The sequence below is a fragment of the Perognathus longimembris genome, chromosome 3, assembly GCF_023159225.1.
Source record: "Perognathus longimembris pacificus isolate PPM17 chromosome 3, ASM2315922v1, whole genome shotgun sequence".
NCBI classification, from domain to species: Eukaryota; Metazoa; Chordata; class Mammalia; order Rodentia; family Heteromyidae; genus Perognathus; species Perognathus longimembris.
In genome coordinates this window covers 50,121,324-50,141,005 of record NC_063163.1, presented here as the reverse complement: position 1 = coordinate 50,141,005, position 19,682 = coordinate 50,121,324, and the positions used below count along the sequence as shown (strand labels likewise).

General features: G+C 38.5%; 1 protein-coding gene across 4 annotated transcripts in view; it reads right to left on the bottom strand.

The window, feature by feature from the left end:
* The window catches only part of Spart (spartin), a 42,528-nt gene that overhangs the window by 10,186 nt on the left and 12,660 nt on the right, over positions 1 to 19,682 (bottom strand). Inside the window, exons 1-5 of one of the 4 annotated variants that reach the window (XM_048341500.1) lie at positions 16,432 to 16,612; positions 11,573 to 12,381; positions 6,916 to 7,113; positions 4,604 to 4,771; positions 2,321 to 2,444 (exon numbers count right to left, since the gene is read on the bottom strand). In XM_048341500.1, the coding sequence (XP_048197457.1) occupies positions 2,321 to 2,444; positions 4,604 to 4,771; positions 6,916 to 7,113; positions 11,573 to 12,379 (1,297 nt within the window). In that variant the 5' untranslated portion in view covers positions 12,380 to 12,381; positions 16,432 to 16,612. Of the gene's footprint in view, positions 1 to 2,320; positions 2,445 to 4,603; positions 4,772 to 6,915; positions 7,114 to 11,572; positions 12,382 to 16,122; positions 16,239 to 16,431; positions 16,613 to 19,682 lie in introns of those variants that run through there. The other 3 variants (XM_048341501.1, XM_048341499.1, XM_048341502.1) reach the window with 3 other exon arrangements.

The following is a 19,682-nucleotide window of genomic DNA, read 5'->3' as shown; positions in this document are numbered from 1 at the left end:
AGAATGCTCTCTCTTTTTCCATAGAATCTCCGTGTGGGACAGGTGTGGAATCTAAGGAGGCCTGAGACTTGGTGACAAGTTGTAGTTTAGGAAAATAACCAAAAACATTATCTCCTATTCCAAAATTCTTTCAACATAAAGGTGATGTTCTTCCCACTGAAGAAGTGAGCTATGTCATATCCCTTTGAATGTAGGTAGGCTAAGTATTTGTCTGTTACTGAGTAATACTAGGAATTTCAAAGAATATGGCACAAAGGTAACACAGTTTCTTCCTGTTTTGGTAGATGCTTCACATTGAAACCATGGAAACCAGACTAGCCTAAGGCCACCGGTTGTAAAGCAGTGAAAGGTCCCACGTAGGCACTGTGTCTAGCACATTCTAGATTCTGATGTCTCTTAACCTAGATTCCAGAGCTATGAGTAGAAGGAATCTTCAGATGACTCTGTCAGTTAACCCCCAACTGTCAAGTCACAAACCAGCCAACCAGTCTTCCTCAACTAAGGCCCTCAGAAATTAGGAAAGCACACACAAGCCATTCTGAGGTAACCTTTCTGAATATTGTGGCCCACTGATTTCCTAGACAGAAATCAATGTGGTGGGCTTTTTTTTTTTAAACCACATAGCAATAATGGAATTTATAGCAGTATAATGAAGTCAAATATTTAAGGAAATGGCATTCAAAAGATTTAGCAAGTTTTCTCAATAGTAGCCTCCAAATAGTGCTTGGCAGCTTCACTGGCAATAGGGAATGTAAATGAAAAAGGTTTTCTTTACAATTTTCTTAAAAATCTCTTCAAGTGTCATTGTTAACTATCACAATTACATTTGAAACTTACAACTTCACCTTTTAATCTGAAGCACAGTTGTTTGGCAAGAGGAATAATATTTTATTAGCACCCACCTAACTATTTTAGCCAGGTTGTTAGCTATTTATTATGTCATGAGTTAGACTTATTGAAAGGCAACTAGCAGTACTTTTTTTATGCTAGAAGGGATGAATCAAAGAACTACTACAATTGATAAGCTAAATAAAAGGTTAACTAAGTAAAGTAGAAAGCTGTATGTTAGTAATGGCCATTTTAGTTTTGGAATAATTGATCTGAACCCTTTTCTAGCCAAAATTTAATGACAGATCTTACTTCCCAATCAGTTCAGCTATATCCTTCAGATCTTCTCAGATTGCATTGCTGTGTACTAAAGGAGTTCTGTTTTGCTTCTTGTTCTGAGTTGAATATGGACAGTGTCTCCCAAGGGTCTCTGTGTTAATGTTAAAGGCTATCAGGGTGGTGCTACTGGGAGGCAGAGTCTTATGGGAGGTCCTCAGATTGCTGCAGTGTGCCCTTAAAAGGGGACTAAAGGACCCCAGTCTCTTTGTCCTGCTTAGTTAGACTCATGATGCAAGCAATCTGCTCCACCATGAGCTCACTCCCTGTGCTCCCAGTTATTCCCATCAGGCATTTTCCACAGAGACCCACAGTGACAGGGGCCACCCCATCTCAGACTGCAACCTCCGGAATCATTAAGCAAATAAATCTGTTCTCTTTTTAAAGGTAAATTTTGGAGCCACAGTGAGTTAACTAAGATATTTCCAAAGGATAAGCATTTAAAAAATTTGTAGGCATATTAAACTGTGGTGGTGAAGCAAAATACTATAAAGTTGTGGAGCAACAAATTTTAGTTATCATGGTTTAGAGACTGGCAAAGCTAAGATGCTGGCAGATTTAGTTATAAGTGCCCACATCCTTGAACAGCAAAGGAGCAAGGCAACTCTCTGAGGCCTTTTTTTTTTAACTTTAAAATTTTTCACTTTTGGGGCTGGGGATATGGCCTAGAGGCAAGAGTGCTTGCCTCCTGTACATGAAGCCCTGGGTTCAATTCCCCAGAGAACCACATATACAGAAAACGGCCAGAAGTGGTGCTGTGGCTCAAGTGGCAGAGTGCTAGCCTTGAGAAAAAAAAAAAAAAAAAAAAATGCCAGGGATAGTGCTCAGGCCCAGAGCCCAAGCTCCAGGACTGGCCAAACAAAATAAAGAAAGAAAAATATTTTTAAAAAATTTTTTTTCATTTTTTTTGCCAGTACCCAGTCTAGAACTCAGGGCTTCATGCTCTGGCAAATGTTCTACAACTGGAGTCATGATGCCAGACCAGCTTTTTGTTTGTGTTTTGCAGACAGAAACAAATTCCTGCTATTTTTAGTATTTCAAAATTGGTTGAGATAAAAATAAAAGTTTTTCTCTAAATTATTCCCTTATTAATGATAATTTTATTTGTTCCAAAAATTTCAAACTATAGGGGAAAAAATTAACATTATTATAATACCTGACAAAATGTTGTGAGCCACTTTTTCACTCCATTCTGGTAATTCTTTTGCTTTTTCTTCTGAAACTGGCTCACAGGGTATGATGTGACTCAGATTAACTTCTTCAGTTGAAGCATCTTTGCTCTAAACAGTGAAAATGTTTCAAAATGTGAAAATTAAACAGTAAAAGGGGAAAACTTATTATGTAATAGTAAGTCAACAAATATGCATTATAATGATAAAAAAAACTCCAGCCAATCTAGTTGCTGCAAATCCTATACAATACTAGAACTGTCATTAAGCAAAAGAATGATTCTGGTCTTATCTAAATTCCCATTGGTAATGAAATCTAAATACACGGTATAACTTTAATATAGCATTTATAAATTCTTATTTAAACTGGTTGCCAATTTAATCTATAAGTTCCTTCATATAGATATCATCCCTAGGAATTATTTTGTGCCTGGTACTCAGAAATTACTCTTGAATGACTCAGTCAATAAAGGATATACCTAAATAAACTGCTCTTGACAGAGATTAAAAGATTAATGTGAAATATGTAAGAATAAGTAAATATTAATTTTAAGTGGAAATGGGGGTGGGTACAGAATACTGGTACTTTGTTAATCTAAAAGCTGGTGAGAACTAGAGCCAACACCCAAAATCTCAAAGTTCACTCTAAGAAACTGAGGAACTGGCTAACTCAGACCTCATACTATGAAAACTTCTATGTCCAATAGAAATACCAAGAAATTCATTTAAATACAAAAATACAGATTATATGTACATCAAACAAAGGAAAAAGGTTACACATATACGCCAATGTTGATGTTAAAATTTACATATGTACATATATTTGCTGAACTATGTATAAAATACATATGGAATGATAGTCAGAAGCCAGTAACTCAGGGCCAAGGGGTGAAGGGTGGGGTGTTGAACATTAAGAGCATGGTTTGGGGCTAACTCCAGCAGAAAGTTAGTAATATCCCACTGCAACAAACAAGCCAGGTATGGTGGAACATGCCTACATTTCCAACTATGGGGGAAACTCGGTTGGAGGGTCAAAGTCAGAGGCTGGTCCAGGCAAAACTGCAAACCCTATCTAGGATTAGGCATTTGGCTCAAGTGTAGAATGCTTACCTTGCTCATACAAGGTCTTGAGTTCCCTTCTCAGTACCACCAAAAAAAAGAAGGTAATGTGTATTTCTCGGTAGGGGAACTAGGTGACCATTAGACAGGAATTTTGTATCCTTTGAAGTTATTTCTTATCATTAACTTTTCAAAAGCCTTTAAAAACAAACTACTTTTCTTTGAATCATTCAGAAGTCCTCAATGAGCTGGCTTAAGACACTTAATTAACTTGAATCGGTTGTACTTTGCAAGCAAATGTGAAATCTTCATGTAATTGTAATTTTAAAGAAAATTAATGAGTACTTACCAAATAGAATGCAACAATGAACAATATTGAATTGCTTGTGTGTGGAAGTAACAACACTATTTGCTTCTATTTGCTTAACCTACTACTTCTGCTTAGAATCCCTTCAATTTGCTATACATGAGGCCAACTCTTATTGTCATCTTTAAGCATCATCTTAGCTACTATGTCCATCTGAGTTAAGTTCTTTGATGCTTCCTATGCCATCCATCCAACCATATTTATCTATCAGGTGAGGTTGGATTTTCTATCTAATGCAGTCATTAAAGAGAAACTTATCTATTTTCTAATCTATACCTTCTACTATATAGTCAATTCTTTGAGATGAGAAATTTAAGCTTTATTGAATATGTATGTCTAACATTCTAGCACTGAATTTTAATTCACATTTATCATTTAGGGTATATTTCATACTTGGAACCTAAGGAATAAAATAAGAAACTACTACACATTATTTTAAGAAACCAGATCTTAGGTCTGTTGCCAATCCATGAAAGTGAAAGGAACTGAGTAGAACTGGCAGTGCCAAAGACACTAGCATATTAGTGCCACACTCTTGCTGAATACAGCAAAGTGGAAAATAAGGCAAAGCCAAGGAAGAGTTTGCATGACATTGCTGTAAATATAAAAAGCTTTCAAACAGTATAAATGGGTCCCTGGACTTCAAAGAATCTGAGTACAACTTATTTGGAGGCAGAAATATTAAAGCTAATCCTGTCTGCACTGCACACATTGGTGTGCATTAGCAAATGTAAGATCATATAAGACATGAAACTGGTGAAAGGGACTCCCAGAAGAGAATATATACATACTCTTTTATACATACATATACATACATACATATATACATCACTCTTTTATTTACCTTTTTCCCACGTTTGCCTTTATGACGTGCCTCCTTGTTGGCATGGTCCAATGAAGAACCTGACTGCCTTGCGTCAATGCCAGAAGCTTCCTTTACCTGGTCAGAGGGGAGTCTTGTTCTCCCAGGGATTTGGAATTCATCTTCTCCTTCTGCCCTGTTCCAATTGGCCTGGAGAGGAAAGAACAAAGCTTAGCTCAAAACAAACTGAAGAGGAAACTTTTCTCCAGACAGATTACATTATTTTCACATGACAGACTTCTTCAAATATCAGTGTTCCATCTCACCCCAGTAAGAATGTCCTATATCAAGAAAACTAACAATGACAAATGTTGGAGGGGATGTGGCCAAAAGGGAACCCTACTTCATTGTTGGTGGGAATGTAAACTGGTTCAGCCACTCTGGAAAGCAGTATGGAGATTCCTCAGAAGGCTAAACATAGAGCTCCCCTATGACCCAGCAGCCCCACTTTTGGGCATCTACCCAAAAGACTACAAACAAGAACACACTAAAGCCACCAGCACAACAATGTTCATCGCAGCACAATTTGTCATAGCTAGAATTTGAAACCAACCCAGATGCCCCTCAGTAAACGAATGGATCAGAAAAATGTGGTACATATACACAATGGAATTTTATGCCTCTATCAGAAAGAAAGACATTGCCCCATTTGTAAGGAAATAGAAGGATTTGGAAAAAATTATACTAAGTGAAGTGAGCCAGACCCAAAGAAACATGAACTCTATGGTCTCCCTCATAGGGAATAATTAGCACAGGTTTAGGCTAGTCACAGCAGAGGATCACAAGAGCCCAATAGCTATACCCTTATGAATACATAGGAAACTGTAATGAAATACCAAAATCGAGAGACACAGGGTAAAAAAGACAATTACAAAAGCAATACTTGCAAAACTGTTTAGTGTAAATCTACTGAACAACTCATGAGGGGAAAGGGGGAGAGGGAGGGGGAAGGAGGGAGGAGGTAACAAAGAGTACAAGAAATGTATCCAATGCCTAAAGTATGAAACTGTAACCGCTCTGTATATCAGTTTGACAATAAAAACAACAACAACAAAAAAACCCAAATATCAGTGTTGGACGGTCTGAATAAATTATTTTTGCTTTTTCCTAAACCATATAAAAAGCTGATGTTTGCTTTTAATACTAAAGGTGTTTTGCTAGCACACATCTGTTAAATGAGTGCTAAAAATTAAAAACAAGGAATGTAATTACAAAATAAGTAATTACAGCAACTAGTTCTTATTTACAGTTTAAGTTCTGAAACAATAGAGAAAAGGTAATACACAATCAAAAAAGTGAATAGAGAAAATAAACATATAATGTATCATCAAAGTCTCTTTAATTTCTTTCCCAAAGCCTAATAATGTAGGGTCAATGAAAACAGGAGTGAGGGGAGAAACAGCTCCTTATTAGGTCTGTGAATACCTATGCATGTCACTTCAGGGAGTAAATAAGGAAGGCCAAGAATAATCTAGACCCATTTCACCAGGTTTACTCCTCCCCATGAACACCTGGAGGTGAGTTATCTTTGTATTCTCTCATCTCACTCTTGCCATTCTACCATTTCATAATTCAAAATACTGGCTGGTTGAAGAGTAAGAGTATACACATGCTGCCAATCATTCCTAGGTAACTGCCAACACTCCTAATAGAAATAATTTCCCCTCTCATAGGATAAACAAAAGCCTGCAAATAAAAACATCACCATAATCTGTTTCAACTCCCTGACAGATAAGCTTGTGGCCAGAGGAAAAGGGTTCAATACAGGTGGTTGTTGTGGTTTGGATAAAAAAATGGCACCCAGCTGGTCCTAGCTGGTGGTTCCAACCACTAAAAAGTGACTGAATCATGAGAACTCTCATCAATCTATTCATGAATTCATAATTTAATGACTACTGGGAGATAGTACAGGCTAGGGCAGGCGGGGCCTAGTTGGAGGACATGGAAGTGGAAACAAGAGGTGTTTTTTCTCTGTTGCTGTTTCAGTTTTCTTTTAATCTTGTTTATCTGTATTTGGGAGAATAAGTGTTGGGGTGTGGGGGGAATACTATGTCAGTAGATACCATGTTGAAAATGAACTACACAACTTGAGGATGGGAGAGAAAAAGGAAAAACAGGAGGGGGGGAATGGGTGAAATTGTCCAAAAAGAAATGTAGTCTTTATCTGGCTTATGTAACTGTAACCTCTCTGTATATCATCTTTTTAATAACAATAAAATAACAATAAAAATTTTTGAAAAGCGGAAAGTACACATGTTAATAGATTTTCATCCTAAAATGAGGATATAAATTACCTGAAGCCGGAGGTCAGACATTTGTCTTAACAGATCCTCAAAGAGTTCTCTATCTTCCTCTGGTAGTTCAGAGGACAAGACAACCCCTACAAAGCATCCTGCAGCTTGTAACATTGTATCAGGAAACATGTAGGCTCCCACAGTACATTTCAGAACTGGAGATCTATCAGGAACTAGGGGATACAACCAGCCACAAACCTAAAAGAATTAGAAGAAAAATCAATGAATGAAACAGGTTTTAAAATAAGATTGTTAAGGTAGAAAATAAACACTTCTAAGTTTGATACATACTTTAAAGGTTTTGTTGAACATCCGTATTAATAAATTCCCAATGAAAATTAAGCAGTTATTACTCTGATCTTCCTGCAATAAAAACCTTCTGAAAATTCTACTGCTCTACTACAGCTTTGGTTTACATTTTTTAAAACAGAAGTATATCTGATGTTAAAATCATTTTCATCCCAAAATGATGATACAAATTAGACTCTCATGCCACATTTCGGAACTAGAGATCTACTAGGACCTAAAGGAACAACCCATATGCTGAATTTCCATATATGCACTTAATGTACTTTGATAAAATACATTATTCCCATTACTCATTTTTATCTCTCCTTTTTTTAGTTGTTTAGTGAGTTTCATCATGCTATTTTCCTATCTATATATAATGTATGTCAATCATTTTCACACCCATCACCTTCTTCTCTTCCATTGGTTCCTCCCCAAATAATCCCTTTACAATTATGTCATATTACTTTTTTACATCTAGATTCCACATATGTAAGAAAATTAACAATCTTAAAAATGGTAGCCATACCATTAGTAGTGTTAAGCCATTTTAGCTCTAAATAAGTGAGGAGATAGGTAAATTCATATTTTCGAATATTCTAGTTAGATGTCCCTTTATGGTAATAAATTCAAACTGTGTTCCAGTACTACAATATATCAGAAACAGGTTTATTCCTCAAATATCCTATAAAATTGGTCATAAAAAACAACAATTGTATGTCTTAATGTGGTACCATTTAATATGTGACTCACGTATATATTGCATAACGTTTAAATCAGGTTGAACTTGAGTATTGCCTCAAATATTTATTATTTTGTTAGGAAAACTTTCAAATCTTTTCTTCTGGCTTTTTGATCAATACAGTACATTACCATTATTCAAAGTCACCATGCTGTGCACCAGCATGGCTCAACTTAGTACCCATTCATTAACCTTAACCTTGTGTGCAAGTACCATTTTACTCTGCTTCCTTGACATCAGAAGGTTCCATATATAATAAGAAGATCCTGTGATATTTTCCTTCTGTGCCTGGCTTATTTCATTGAACATAATGATCTCCAGTTCCATTCATGCTGCTATAAGTAACAGGATCTGCTTTTTTTTTTTAATGTGAATGTCAACTACATTTTTTTATCCATTCATCAGTTGATGGACACTTAGGTTGTTTCCATTTTGAATCTAATTAATAGTATTGTTATTATTTAAGAAAATTGAGACAGACAAGTCAATTAAACTGGCAAAGAGTCAAAAATGAAATAGTAGGAGAGGAAAATAGATAGTCTTAACAAAAGAACAATTATTTTTAATTAGAAGCCCACCACATGCCACAACAGTGTGGAATTTTATTTACTAAGCACAGAAGATCCTCACGTGACAGCGCTATAGTAGACTAAATTATATTTATAGATTCATTATATACAGTGAAGTTAAAGCAAATCAAGTTGAAAATCTCTAGTAATGTCATCTGGGAGGTCAGCTTGTCTAAACACTGAAGACTTAAGCTCACATACTAGTTATCTAAATCCAGAACAGATTATATTTAAATCTAAACTTCTAAATGTATTTATTTGGAATGTTTCATATTCTTTTAGTAGTCAAACTATATTAACTGTGCCCAACACAATTGGAAGGACCAATCTGTTAAAGCAATGTGTAATGTAAACTTATATATAAAAAAAAAACCACATAGATTTCATCCAAGCAGATGGAAAACTGATACATGAGCATTGTCTTTGACCAGCAGAATATTAACATGCAAAAACTAGAACATTCAAGGCTCATTCCTGTAATTTACCTAACAAACATGTTCAGTCCCTTTACAAATTCTCGTTATTTATCTCAAAAACAACTACCTGTTTATATTAAAGTCAAACTGCACAGAGGTTACAATAAAACAACTACATTTCCAAAGCCTAGTAGATGATTCATGTGAAATGATTTCCAGTAATTCACAAACTTTTAAATTTGAGACAACGGGGCTGGGAAAATGGCCTAGTGGCAAGAGTACTTGCCTCATATACATGAAGCCCTGGGTTCGATTCCCCAGCACCACATATATAGAAAACGACCAGAAAGGGCACTGTGACTCAAGTGGCAGAGTGCTAGCCTTGAGCAAAAAGAAGCCAGGGCAGTGCTCAGGCCCAGAGTCCAAGGCCCAGGACTGGCAAAAAAAAAAAAACAAACAAACAAACAAACAAATTTGAGACAACAGGTATTTTCTTTAACTTTACAGTTGTTACTCTAACAAATCATACAGCATAATAAAACTACTAAGAAACCAAAATTAGGGATATAGATTTAATTGAAAAACTGTAGTTTATTCTAAAATGATAACAGCTTGGGAAAGGTTTTTATACAATATTATACAATATCTTCAAATTTAACTCTATCTATACACCTTGACTGAAATGCTATATCCTTAAAAGCTCCTAAATATTGTAACACTTACAGACTGGTGAACTTATCTTTGTAAGCTGATTTTTCCCAGTTTCACTTTAAGAGGGGAATTTTATGTTTAAGTTCTCTATGAACACACTATAGATTTGTGAACTCTTAAAAACATTAAAACTAAAATCAAAAGAATTTTGAAGTCCTAGAATTCCAAGTGTATTCAAGACAAAAGAATCTTGCTCTCATTTGTTAAATATACAGATTTTTAGAGCATAGGAAATATTTCTAATGCCTAAAACTTAGCAAGTTTGTTATGATTTGGCTTTTAGAGTAAACACTTAATAAATTCATGCAACTCCTTTTGAGGACTCTGCTACAAGTACCTGGACATATGCAAATGAGAGTATATTAAAGGATTCAAATTAAATTTGGGGTATAATTTTACTTTTGACATAGGACCAAAGGAGGTATGAAAAAGATTAAAAATCAAAGTATTAAGACAAGATATTTTCTAAACTATCAATCATTTTAATGATTTAGTTCATATAACCAAGGAGTGTTTCTGATGTTAACCTACTGAACATCGCGCGCTGCCAAGGACCCAAACATTATTTAATTACACTGTACTACTATTACCAAATAAGCAGACTATTAGTAGCTCTGGTTAGCATCCTTCCATGATCCTACACAAGCCTACCCTGTTTAACCTTAAGACTTCTTCCCTAAAATAACTGGAGTCATTCTTCTTATCCAGTAATGAATCAATAATGACCAAAGTACATTTCATTGCTAATAAGTCTCTAACCATAAACAACTTTCAAGCTGACTCTATGTAAAAGCTTCATGAGAACTGAATGTACCCAAACACTCTCCAGGTAAGAAGATATAGCCAATACCAAAACGAAGCCACATTATCAGGACTTTGGACTAAGCACCTCTTTGCTTAAATGGTGACCTCTCAACGATGTAAATTCCTTTTTGTGTTCAATGTACACTGAGTATGTCCTCATTTCAATAACCCATCTCCTAGCACCTGCAACCAAACACTTGAAACCATACTTCCAGCCAGAGCACTATTGCTCATGCCTGTAATCCCAGCTACATGGGAGAAATACATAGGAGGACCATCATCTGAGGCTGATCTGGAAAAAATACAGAAGAACCTATCTGAAAAATGTAAAGGCTGGAGGCATTGTTCAAGTGGTAGAGTATTTGTTTAGCCAGTGCAAGGCCCTGAGTTCAAACACCAGTACCACTAAAACCAAATACTCGGATTGTCACTGGACTACTACCATCAGAACACCTCCCTAGATCCTGACACGTTCTGACACCAATCTTTGCTTATGAACCAGTTACGTTCTGGTGAATTTATCTGCAGTCTCAGGTTCTAGACCATTTTCTCAACCTTGGCATGACTGCGATTTGGGAGCTCTTTTTTATTGATAGTGGCTGCATGATGTTGATGTTCAGCAGTATCCCTAGCTTACTTTCTATGCCAATAGGAGCCCTCCCCTAGTTGTGACAACTAAAATGTTTTCAGACACTGTCTCATATATGAGGGGCAAAATTATATCTGGATAGAACCATACTTATGTATAGTAGACTGGTTCTACACAGTTCAGATCCTCAGCTGGGTCTTGATAACATGTGTGGATAGTAATTATATTTCACACAAATCACAAATTCCTTTTGAAATTTAAGACACTAGGTTTCTTCTTCAGATATAAAATGAAAAACTAAGGATATACTCTCTTCTCTCTTTGTCCTATCATCACAAATTTAAAACAAAAAGATTTTGTATCTCAGAAAAAAGATTATCAAACTCAAACACAGATATTCAGGGCTCATCCATTTCAGGAGATATAAAGTAGAACTTAGATTTATTTTTGCAATTATCCTAGATGTAGTATAAATACTAATAAAAAGAATATATCCTACATATATTTAAAATTATGTTTCCATTTGTTCCCCACTTACCTGAAGAAACCCAGGAGGACGGTTCAAAACTGCATCCAGAGAATTATCCAAGAACCTCACAATTCGAAGGTACCCAGGATAAGAAGGTGCGCTCACTTCCCCTGCAGGATTTACAAAGAAAATCTGCACTCCATTTGGTATCAGAATCAATTCATCAGCATCTAGGCCTAAGCTTTCAAGGGGAGGTGGCTGAGAATGATTTCTGTAGAAGTCCTCTCCAACAGATGAAACCTCCCCAGAATCTGTTCCATAGGAGACAGTGTAGTGTCCCTCAGCAGCCTGTGGAGTATAAGCAGGAGGAGCTTCTGCTGGGCAGCTCGGAGATGGTAAAGGCAAAGAGGAGGGTTCAGCAACTGACCCTGCACCGGTAGCCGAAGCATTTCCATTTTCTTCAGCCTGCTGTGGAGGAGAGCTGGACTGAGGCTCTGGTGACTTTTCACTCCTGTCCTTCGGTGGGAACTCTGGATATAACTTGGGCACCTCTTGCAGATCATTCCGTAGAGAAGTGGCAAGTCCCTTTTCTAGAATTTCTAACCTGGTGCGGACATTCTGTAGCGTTTCTTTCATTTTCTGCTGCATCTGCCTAGCAGACTCCCATCCAGGGCCTGTGTGTGCAGGCTCTGTGGATACAATACTGATTCCCCTGAGCAGGTGTCCTATTCCTTGCTTGTAGTAGTTCTTCGCTTCTTCCTTCTGACCCAATTCATCTGTACTTAGTCCTTTATTAACAAATGAAAAGGCCTTCTGGTATGCTTCTTTGATGATCTTAATTTCAGCAGGTTCTCCATTTTGTGGCTCTTGCTCCATTTCTGCACAAAAGAAAACATTACCAGTAATTATTTACCTATTTGTTTACTTATTCATTTATCTTACCTGCATATAGTTCAAGAGGACAGGAGACTTGCTTGTCTATCTTGTTCACTATTATATTCCCTAGGTCTAGTTCTGACATACAGAAAACCCTCAATATGTAGTTGATGGATAAATGCTCATAATCCTAACATCTTATTAAAGAAGAGAATACAGCTATTAAGTAATCTTTAACAAATAATCGTTAAGATAAGACTTCTCTATTGTATTCAGTTTTAAGGGTTGCAACAAAAAGCCTTACTCTTAAAATTCATTATAAATTTTCTATAAATTCGGATATCTAGCTAATAAAAATGAGCCGAACCACACTGTGGAGGATAAAATGAGAAAATATCTGGAGACTTTAATGATACCTAATTTTCATTCAAAGATAGCGAAATACCCATGTAAAGCTAGAATATATTCTCCCCAAATCCCTTCTAAGATAGCTTTCTAAAAGATTACTAGAAAGGAGTAACTATTTTCCTTTATATTTGGAGGTCCTGGAGTTTGAATGCAGGCCCTGGTGTTTGCTAGTTAATCACTCTAATGTTGAGCCACACTTCAGTCCTTTTTCCAAGTTTTTTGTTTTTATTTATTTATTTTTTAATGAAATTGGGGCTTGCTTCCTACCCAAGTGTGTGCCTAAACCTCAATCTTCCTATCTGGGGCTTCCCACCATGGCTGGGATGATAGACATGTACCACCACATCCAGCTTCATTTGAGGGGGAGTCAAGCCCAAGGTAGCCCGGAGCCACTATCTTGCTGATGTCAGCTTCTCACTAGCTGGTTGGCAGGCATGTAACCATCAGGCTCTGCTACTGATTGACAAATGCTCTTAACCTTTTGTTCACAAGCTGGATTTGAACCATTATCCTCCCTGATTCAGGCTCCCAAGAAGCTAAGATTACAGGCATGAACTATCAATGCATGGCTTAAATTTTTTTTTCTTCCTTTCTTTTTGGTGATACCAAGGTGTGAACTCAAGGCTTTACACTTGCTGGGCTTGCTTGCTCAGCTGGTGCTTTACCATCTGAACCAAGCCTCCAGCCTACCTTTTGCTCTTTATAGGTAGAATCTCCTTAGGCTTTTCTGCCCAGGCTGACATCAATACTAATATGAATAAATGTACTGCCTTCAGAATGCTTCCCTTTCCAAAGATCCTGTTAGATGTCCTTATATTGAGGCTACAGACAAGTCCCTCGATTTACAAATACTACAGCCTTACCCTCTCCTGTCTGGGGTGGATGATCCATTTAGCAGGCACCAATGTTTTGATTTACAAATTCTGAGTTACCCCCTTTCCCCTAGACAAGCTATTACTCATCTGGGTTACTAACACACACACTCCTCACTAACTGCAAATCTAACCGCTGCTCTTACCAACCCTCTCAGATCACTCTACATTCCTCACTGTAAATGCCTCAGATTGTAAGCAAAGAATGAGTCTCTAACTTTGGCTAGAGGCTCCCCACCGCAGCACTCCCCCCTGCTCCCCAATAAACCTGTGCTGGTATTGAGCATGCTGTCTTTTCTCCATGCCTTTTGAGCCTAACAGTAACCACTTCTTGCCTCAGAAACCAGGGAAACTTTACACTTCACCTTCCTTCTGTACAAGGTGGCACAGAGTAAGACAATAAGTTGCCAGAGGCCTATCGTATTCCTAACCACAAGTATTTATCAAGCATTTGTCAAGATAAAAATCATTATTAAATGATTTCATATGCATTAATTTTCAAAGTTGGGAATAGAAAGTGTGGGAAATGGTCCATCTGAAGTATTAAACTGTACCTATTTCAGTACCACAATCATATCACAAGTATTAAACAGTACCTATTCCAGGACCACAATCAAATCATAAGTCAAAACCTCTTTCCAGGTAGTAATGATATACACAAATTGTATTAAACATTCTAATAAAAGTAAAAGGAACTTAAAGACAACATAACTATATGTATGTTTATTTGCTTTAAAAAAATATCAAAGCAATAGTAAAGCTTTGAATCCAAATACCTGGCAACTTGGTTCAATCCTATAAAAAAAACAATGACAGTAAGCAATCATGTTTAAGGGGCAACACCACAGACAGTCTTTTCCTGTCTTACCCTTTACAAAAGAAAAGGGGGAGGGCCCACAAACAGCATTATTTAAATTACATATTGACAAATTACAGTTTTTTTGTTTGTTTTGTTTTTGTCAGTCCTGGGGCTAGGGACTCAGCACTGGTGCACTGTCCCTGGCTTCTTTTTACTCAAGGCTAGCACTTTACCTCTTGAGCCACAGTACCATTTCTGGCCCTTTCTGTTTATGTGGCACTAAGAAATTGAACCCAGGGCTTCATGCATGCTAGGCAAGCACTCTATCGCTAAGCCACATTCCCAGCCCACTATATATATATGTGTGTGTGTGTGTGTATGTGTATGTATATAGTATATATATCATATATTATATATACATATAATTATATAAAATATAGTCTGACTTTAATGCAATATCGGAGAGCTGGTTAAATCAAGCCAAATAACTTTTCTATCACCTTTAATATCTGACATCTAAGTAAGAACACTTGAGATTTATTTTACTGGTACGGAAATATACAATACTCAATTAGCTATATTCATCAACACTATCAACACTGTGCTACATTCACCAAACCCTTATTCTTTCTATTGAAGAGGAAGAAATGGATCTTTTTCATATATGTTTGCAACCCCCTCTGTACCATCCTACCCCATTCTGCCTTGATTAGGTAACTGTACATACATTTCACAAAGTGCCCCAAGTGAGAAGCAATCCTTGATCACACAACATAAGGGCGCCCACTTTCAAACAGGTTGTATAAAGCCGCCAAGTTAAGTCAACTGTAAAAGAATACATGTCAGAAACTTGTTCCCACTTACAAACAGGGACGATCAAGCTGCTTTGTATCTTTTTTTTTTTTTTTTTGGGCTTTTGTAAATTTCAAAGAAACCTTGTTGGAATTCTTAAAACACTTGATTTCCAGACAACGGTTAATCTCGTTCCGCGCAATAAGGCAAACCTCGATTCATCACAATAGGGAGTGGGAAGCTGTCCAAGCCCCACAGGAACGCAACAATGCTATGTCACGGAAGAGTGCACATTGCGAGAAAACTTTTTCCCTGATTCACAAAGTCGGTCACGGGATTCCTCGGCGGTCCCCGATTCCTGGTAAACATTAACCAAGGTATTGGAAAGAGTAAAACCCGACGCTCCCCATCCCATCCTCAACGGCTGGTGTTCTTTTAACCTTTTCAGGGCCCCCGCCCCCAAAGCCAGGCCTCTAGCCTTGGAGGATCTGTGGAAGCTAGGAAAAGAGAATAATTAGAACAACTTTTCCCCCCCGCCGGTGTGACGAAGCGCGGGCGGTACTGGGGGGGACGCGATTTGGGGGCGAAGGGAGGGACTGCTCCCCCAAGCCAGCAGCCAGCAGGGGGCGGGAAGGGTGGGCGAGAGGGGAGTTAAAAACAACTTCTACAACTATTCTCCCTCGAAACGGCTCCGATCAATTACTGCTCGCTTGTCCGCTTCAGCTTCGGATGAGGGGGAGCTCTCTCCGCCACCCCTCGGCCCCCCGATTCCGAGCCCGGCCAGTGGGCCCCGGGACGCTGACTGCGGCCTCCGCTCCGGCCCGCCCGCCCCGGGGGCCCGCGCTGGGCCGAAGCCCTCACCGCCCGCCCACCTGAGGCTAGCAGAGGTGGGGTGTTCCGGCACGGTCCCACGAGCTCCCCGCCCGAGCGCGGCGGCCTGGCCGGTTCCCCGAGACGCAGCGCCCCAGCGCCCCGCCGCCGCCGTCACCGTCGCCGCCGGCCCGCGCGCCCCCGACACCCGCGCGCCCCGCCCCCGCCGGGGCTCACAAAGCGCCGGGCCGCGCGCCACGTCACGCGCGCCACATCACGCGCGCGCGTCGCCCTCGCAGGCTCGCTCACGTGACGACGCCCGCGCGAGCATCGCTCCCGCCACACACTCAAGGCTGCCCACTCTGACCTGCCTGCCAGCCACCTGGGGTGGAGCCGGTACAGGACTCGGCCCCCGAACCAAGGAACCGCTGTCAAACTGGAAGGGGTGGAAGAAGAGCGCCGGCGGGTGGTTCCCCACAACTTCCTGAGGCAGCCGCCCTCCGCAGGGGCCCCTCGACCTCGGGGTTGCTCGTGGCCACGTTGACCACCAGCGCGCCTGCGCAATCTCCCGCGAGAAAAGGGGCTTGTGGAGAGAGTCGCGGAATCTCGTCCGTCAACGTTAGGGGGCGCGCCGGGCGCTGTGCACCTAGAACAAAGAAGGATGAGCAGCTCTGCAACCCAACCTCTGCTAATCCGGTTACCCCCTTGTGAGGTGTGTGTGCCAGTAACACAAAAGATGCTCAGCTTTTTACCCTTAAGCATGAAATGCTGAGTGGGAAAAGTTTAAGTGGACATGTTTTACCTTCAAAAGTTTTTAAAGATTAATAAAATGATCACACATATATAGTGATATAAATGGGTATATATGTAATATATATGATATATATGACATATACATATATATGGTTGTGTATATATGTGGTATACATGTGATATATATTACATATACATATATATCATACATATGATATGTACTGTTGTACTGGAGTTTGAACTCAAGGCCTTGCATTTGCTACACCTTCAGCCCTTTTTCACTTTAGTTCTTCTAGAAAATAATAGAAAAGAAAGAAAACACGATATTTATAGTGCCTTCAAGTTTCACCAGAATCATAACACAACATCAGTATTAAAGCTGCAATAAACTTTCCTAAGTTATATAATAAACCATGTACAGGAAAAGGCGAATTTTAATCTCTTCATTCTCTCTGGGATATTTGCAAAATCATTTTCATGTGAAGAAGCAATGCATATTGGTAAAAAGAAAATTCCTTACATCAATTAAACTTAATAGAATTCATTTGATTAAAATGAAACAGATCAATGGGTCAGGAATGTCCCAGAACTACAGCAATCCCTGATAACCGCAACTTGCAATGTGATACTGATGCCATTTACATTACAAACAAAAAGAAAGCCTAGAACAACTTAGCTACATGGAGCCAGTTAGTTTTGGCTTCACTAGCTGATTACTTACAGCTTATACTGGCTACAGGCTCTGCACAACCAACAAAACTCAGTTACTTTGATCAAACTCTGTTATGGTTTGGGCTATTATGGTCAATCTCAAATCCATGCCCCTTAAAGTTGGGTTAACAATAAAGAACCAAACCAAGAAGAAAATATTCTGGGATGGTCGGTCATCTACTTAATGGAAGAATTATTTTTTTCAATTAGTAGTATACATATATAGAGAGACATATAATACGGCCCCTTTAAAATGTGTAATTTTGTGATTCACTTTTTTTTTTTTTTTTTTTTGGCTAGTTGTAGGGCTTGAAATCAGGGCCTTGGCACTATCACTGAGTTGTTTGTTGTTTTTCCTCATGGCTAGCATTCTACCACTTTGAGCCACAGCACCACTTCTGCTTTTTGGGTGGTTAATTGGAGATGAGTCTCACAGACTTTACTGCTTGGGCTGGCTTTGAATCACAATCCTCAGATCTCAGCCTCTAGAGCAGCAAGGATTACAGGCGTGAGCCACTAGCACCCAGCTAGTGATTCACTTTTGTTTCTAATGTTGAATACTTTTTCTTACAGAATGATAAAAACACCATACAACTTGAATCTGTTTGGGTCAAAATGGCATTTATGATGAGCAGAAAACAATAACATATTTGAAAGCATATGACAGGCTATTTTTAACATTTAATATGTTACTGAGGTAAAACAAAGTCTCAGGTTTTTAAATCAGACCAACAAGAGAATCAGCATAATTTCTGAAACTGCTGACCTGTCTCTCCAGATCCTCCTTTACCCTTTTAGAACACGCTGTGACCATGGCCTAGGTACGTGAGGTCTATGAATAAGAAATACTAGCAATTACTTACCCAAGCAGAGCTATTTCAGCCATGAATTTGCTCCTGATTTTGATGTATATGGCTGACATTGACATTTTCTATTTCCATTGTATGAGCATTCATAAATCCCAAGTTTATTTACCTTAAGCCATCTGGATAGTCCAGGTGTACCTGCTAAAACATTTTATCTATTAAAAACTCTCCATTATTATGCACCTTGGTTCAATTGTCATGCTTACAAGGAGACTGAACGTGGGCATTTCCACATTTGCCTTCTTGGATACCTTTTTCTTCTCACTAGACTCTTCTAAAAAGTAATGCATTCTCCCAGACATTCTGGCATGTCTGTAGCCCAACTATATGGGAGGCTGAGGCAGAAAAAATCAAGGGTAGATTGGGTAACAGGAAGATATATCTGAAAAAAACAACAAAAGGATTCTTTGATAAAAATGAAGATTTGGAAGAATTAGGAAGATTTGGAAGAAGTATTCACATCCCCTGAATACCTCAATAAATTTGATTTAGCAATGTCTCAGCAAAACATCCCTCTTTTCTGAAGCTATTGAAGCATGCCAAGATGGGAAAAGATAAGTGCTAGATCTGGGTAGGATAGTTTGAAGTGGCTTCCACTGAATAGAAGTTTAAACTGTTCTTTCATTTGACACTCTTGAAGTTTCTATTTCCAGGATTATGCACTACAGTAATATTTAAGAAAGTGAGACTATGCTTTCCTTATGTAAAGTGAGAGAAATTTTAATGTGAAGAAGTACAAAAAAAGATGCTAGGAATCACCACATAAGACATTAGAGATGCAGATTCTGATTATTTTAAACTTCTATATCCTTACAGTGTTTTGTGTATTTTCAACACTATGTGTAATCCAATTACCAATATGGATCATTGGTATCACGTGACTGTGGCTGAGGATCCAAGTCTACTAGTTCTAGATAGCAGGTGCCTGAGTTTGAATTCAATGTTGACCACTCTGCAACTTTTGTCATCAGAGCATTACACTTTAATTAACCGAAATCATTCATTTAAAGCACTCATTTAAATGGTCAAGATACTTGATAGTCTTTTCTTCTTGCTGAAATCCTTAAATGATTATCAAAGAATTGTTTTGTTCTAAGCAAATTTGAATACTTTTTTTAGTTTGTCTTTATCATGAGGTTTGAACTCAGGGTCTTTCATTACCTAGCAAGGCACTATACCACTTGAACTACAACCCCAGGCTTTCGATTGTAGTTTTCAGGTAGGGTCTCCCGTGTTTTCATCTGGGCAGGCATCCTCCTACTTACATCCAGAATAGCTCAAATGCGCAGTGG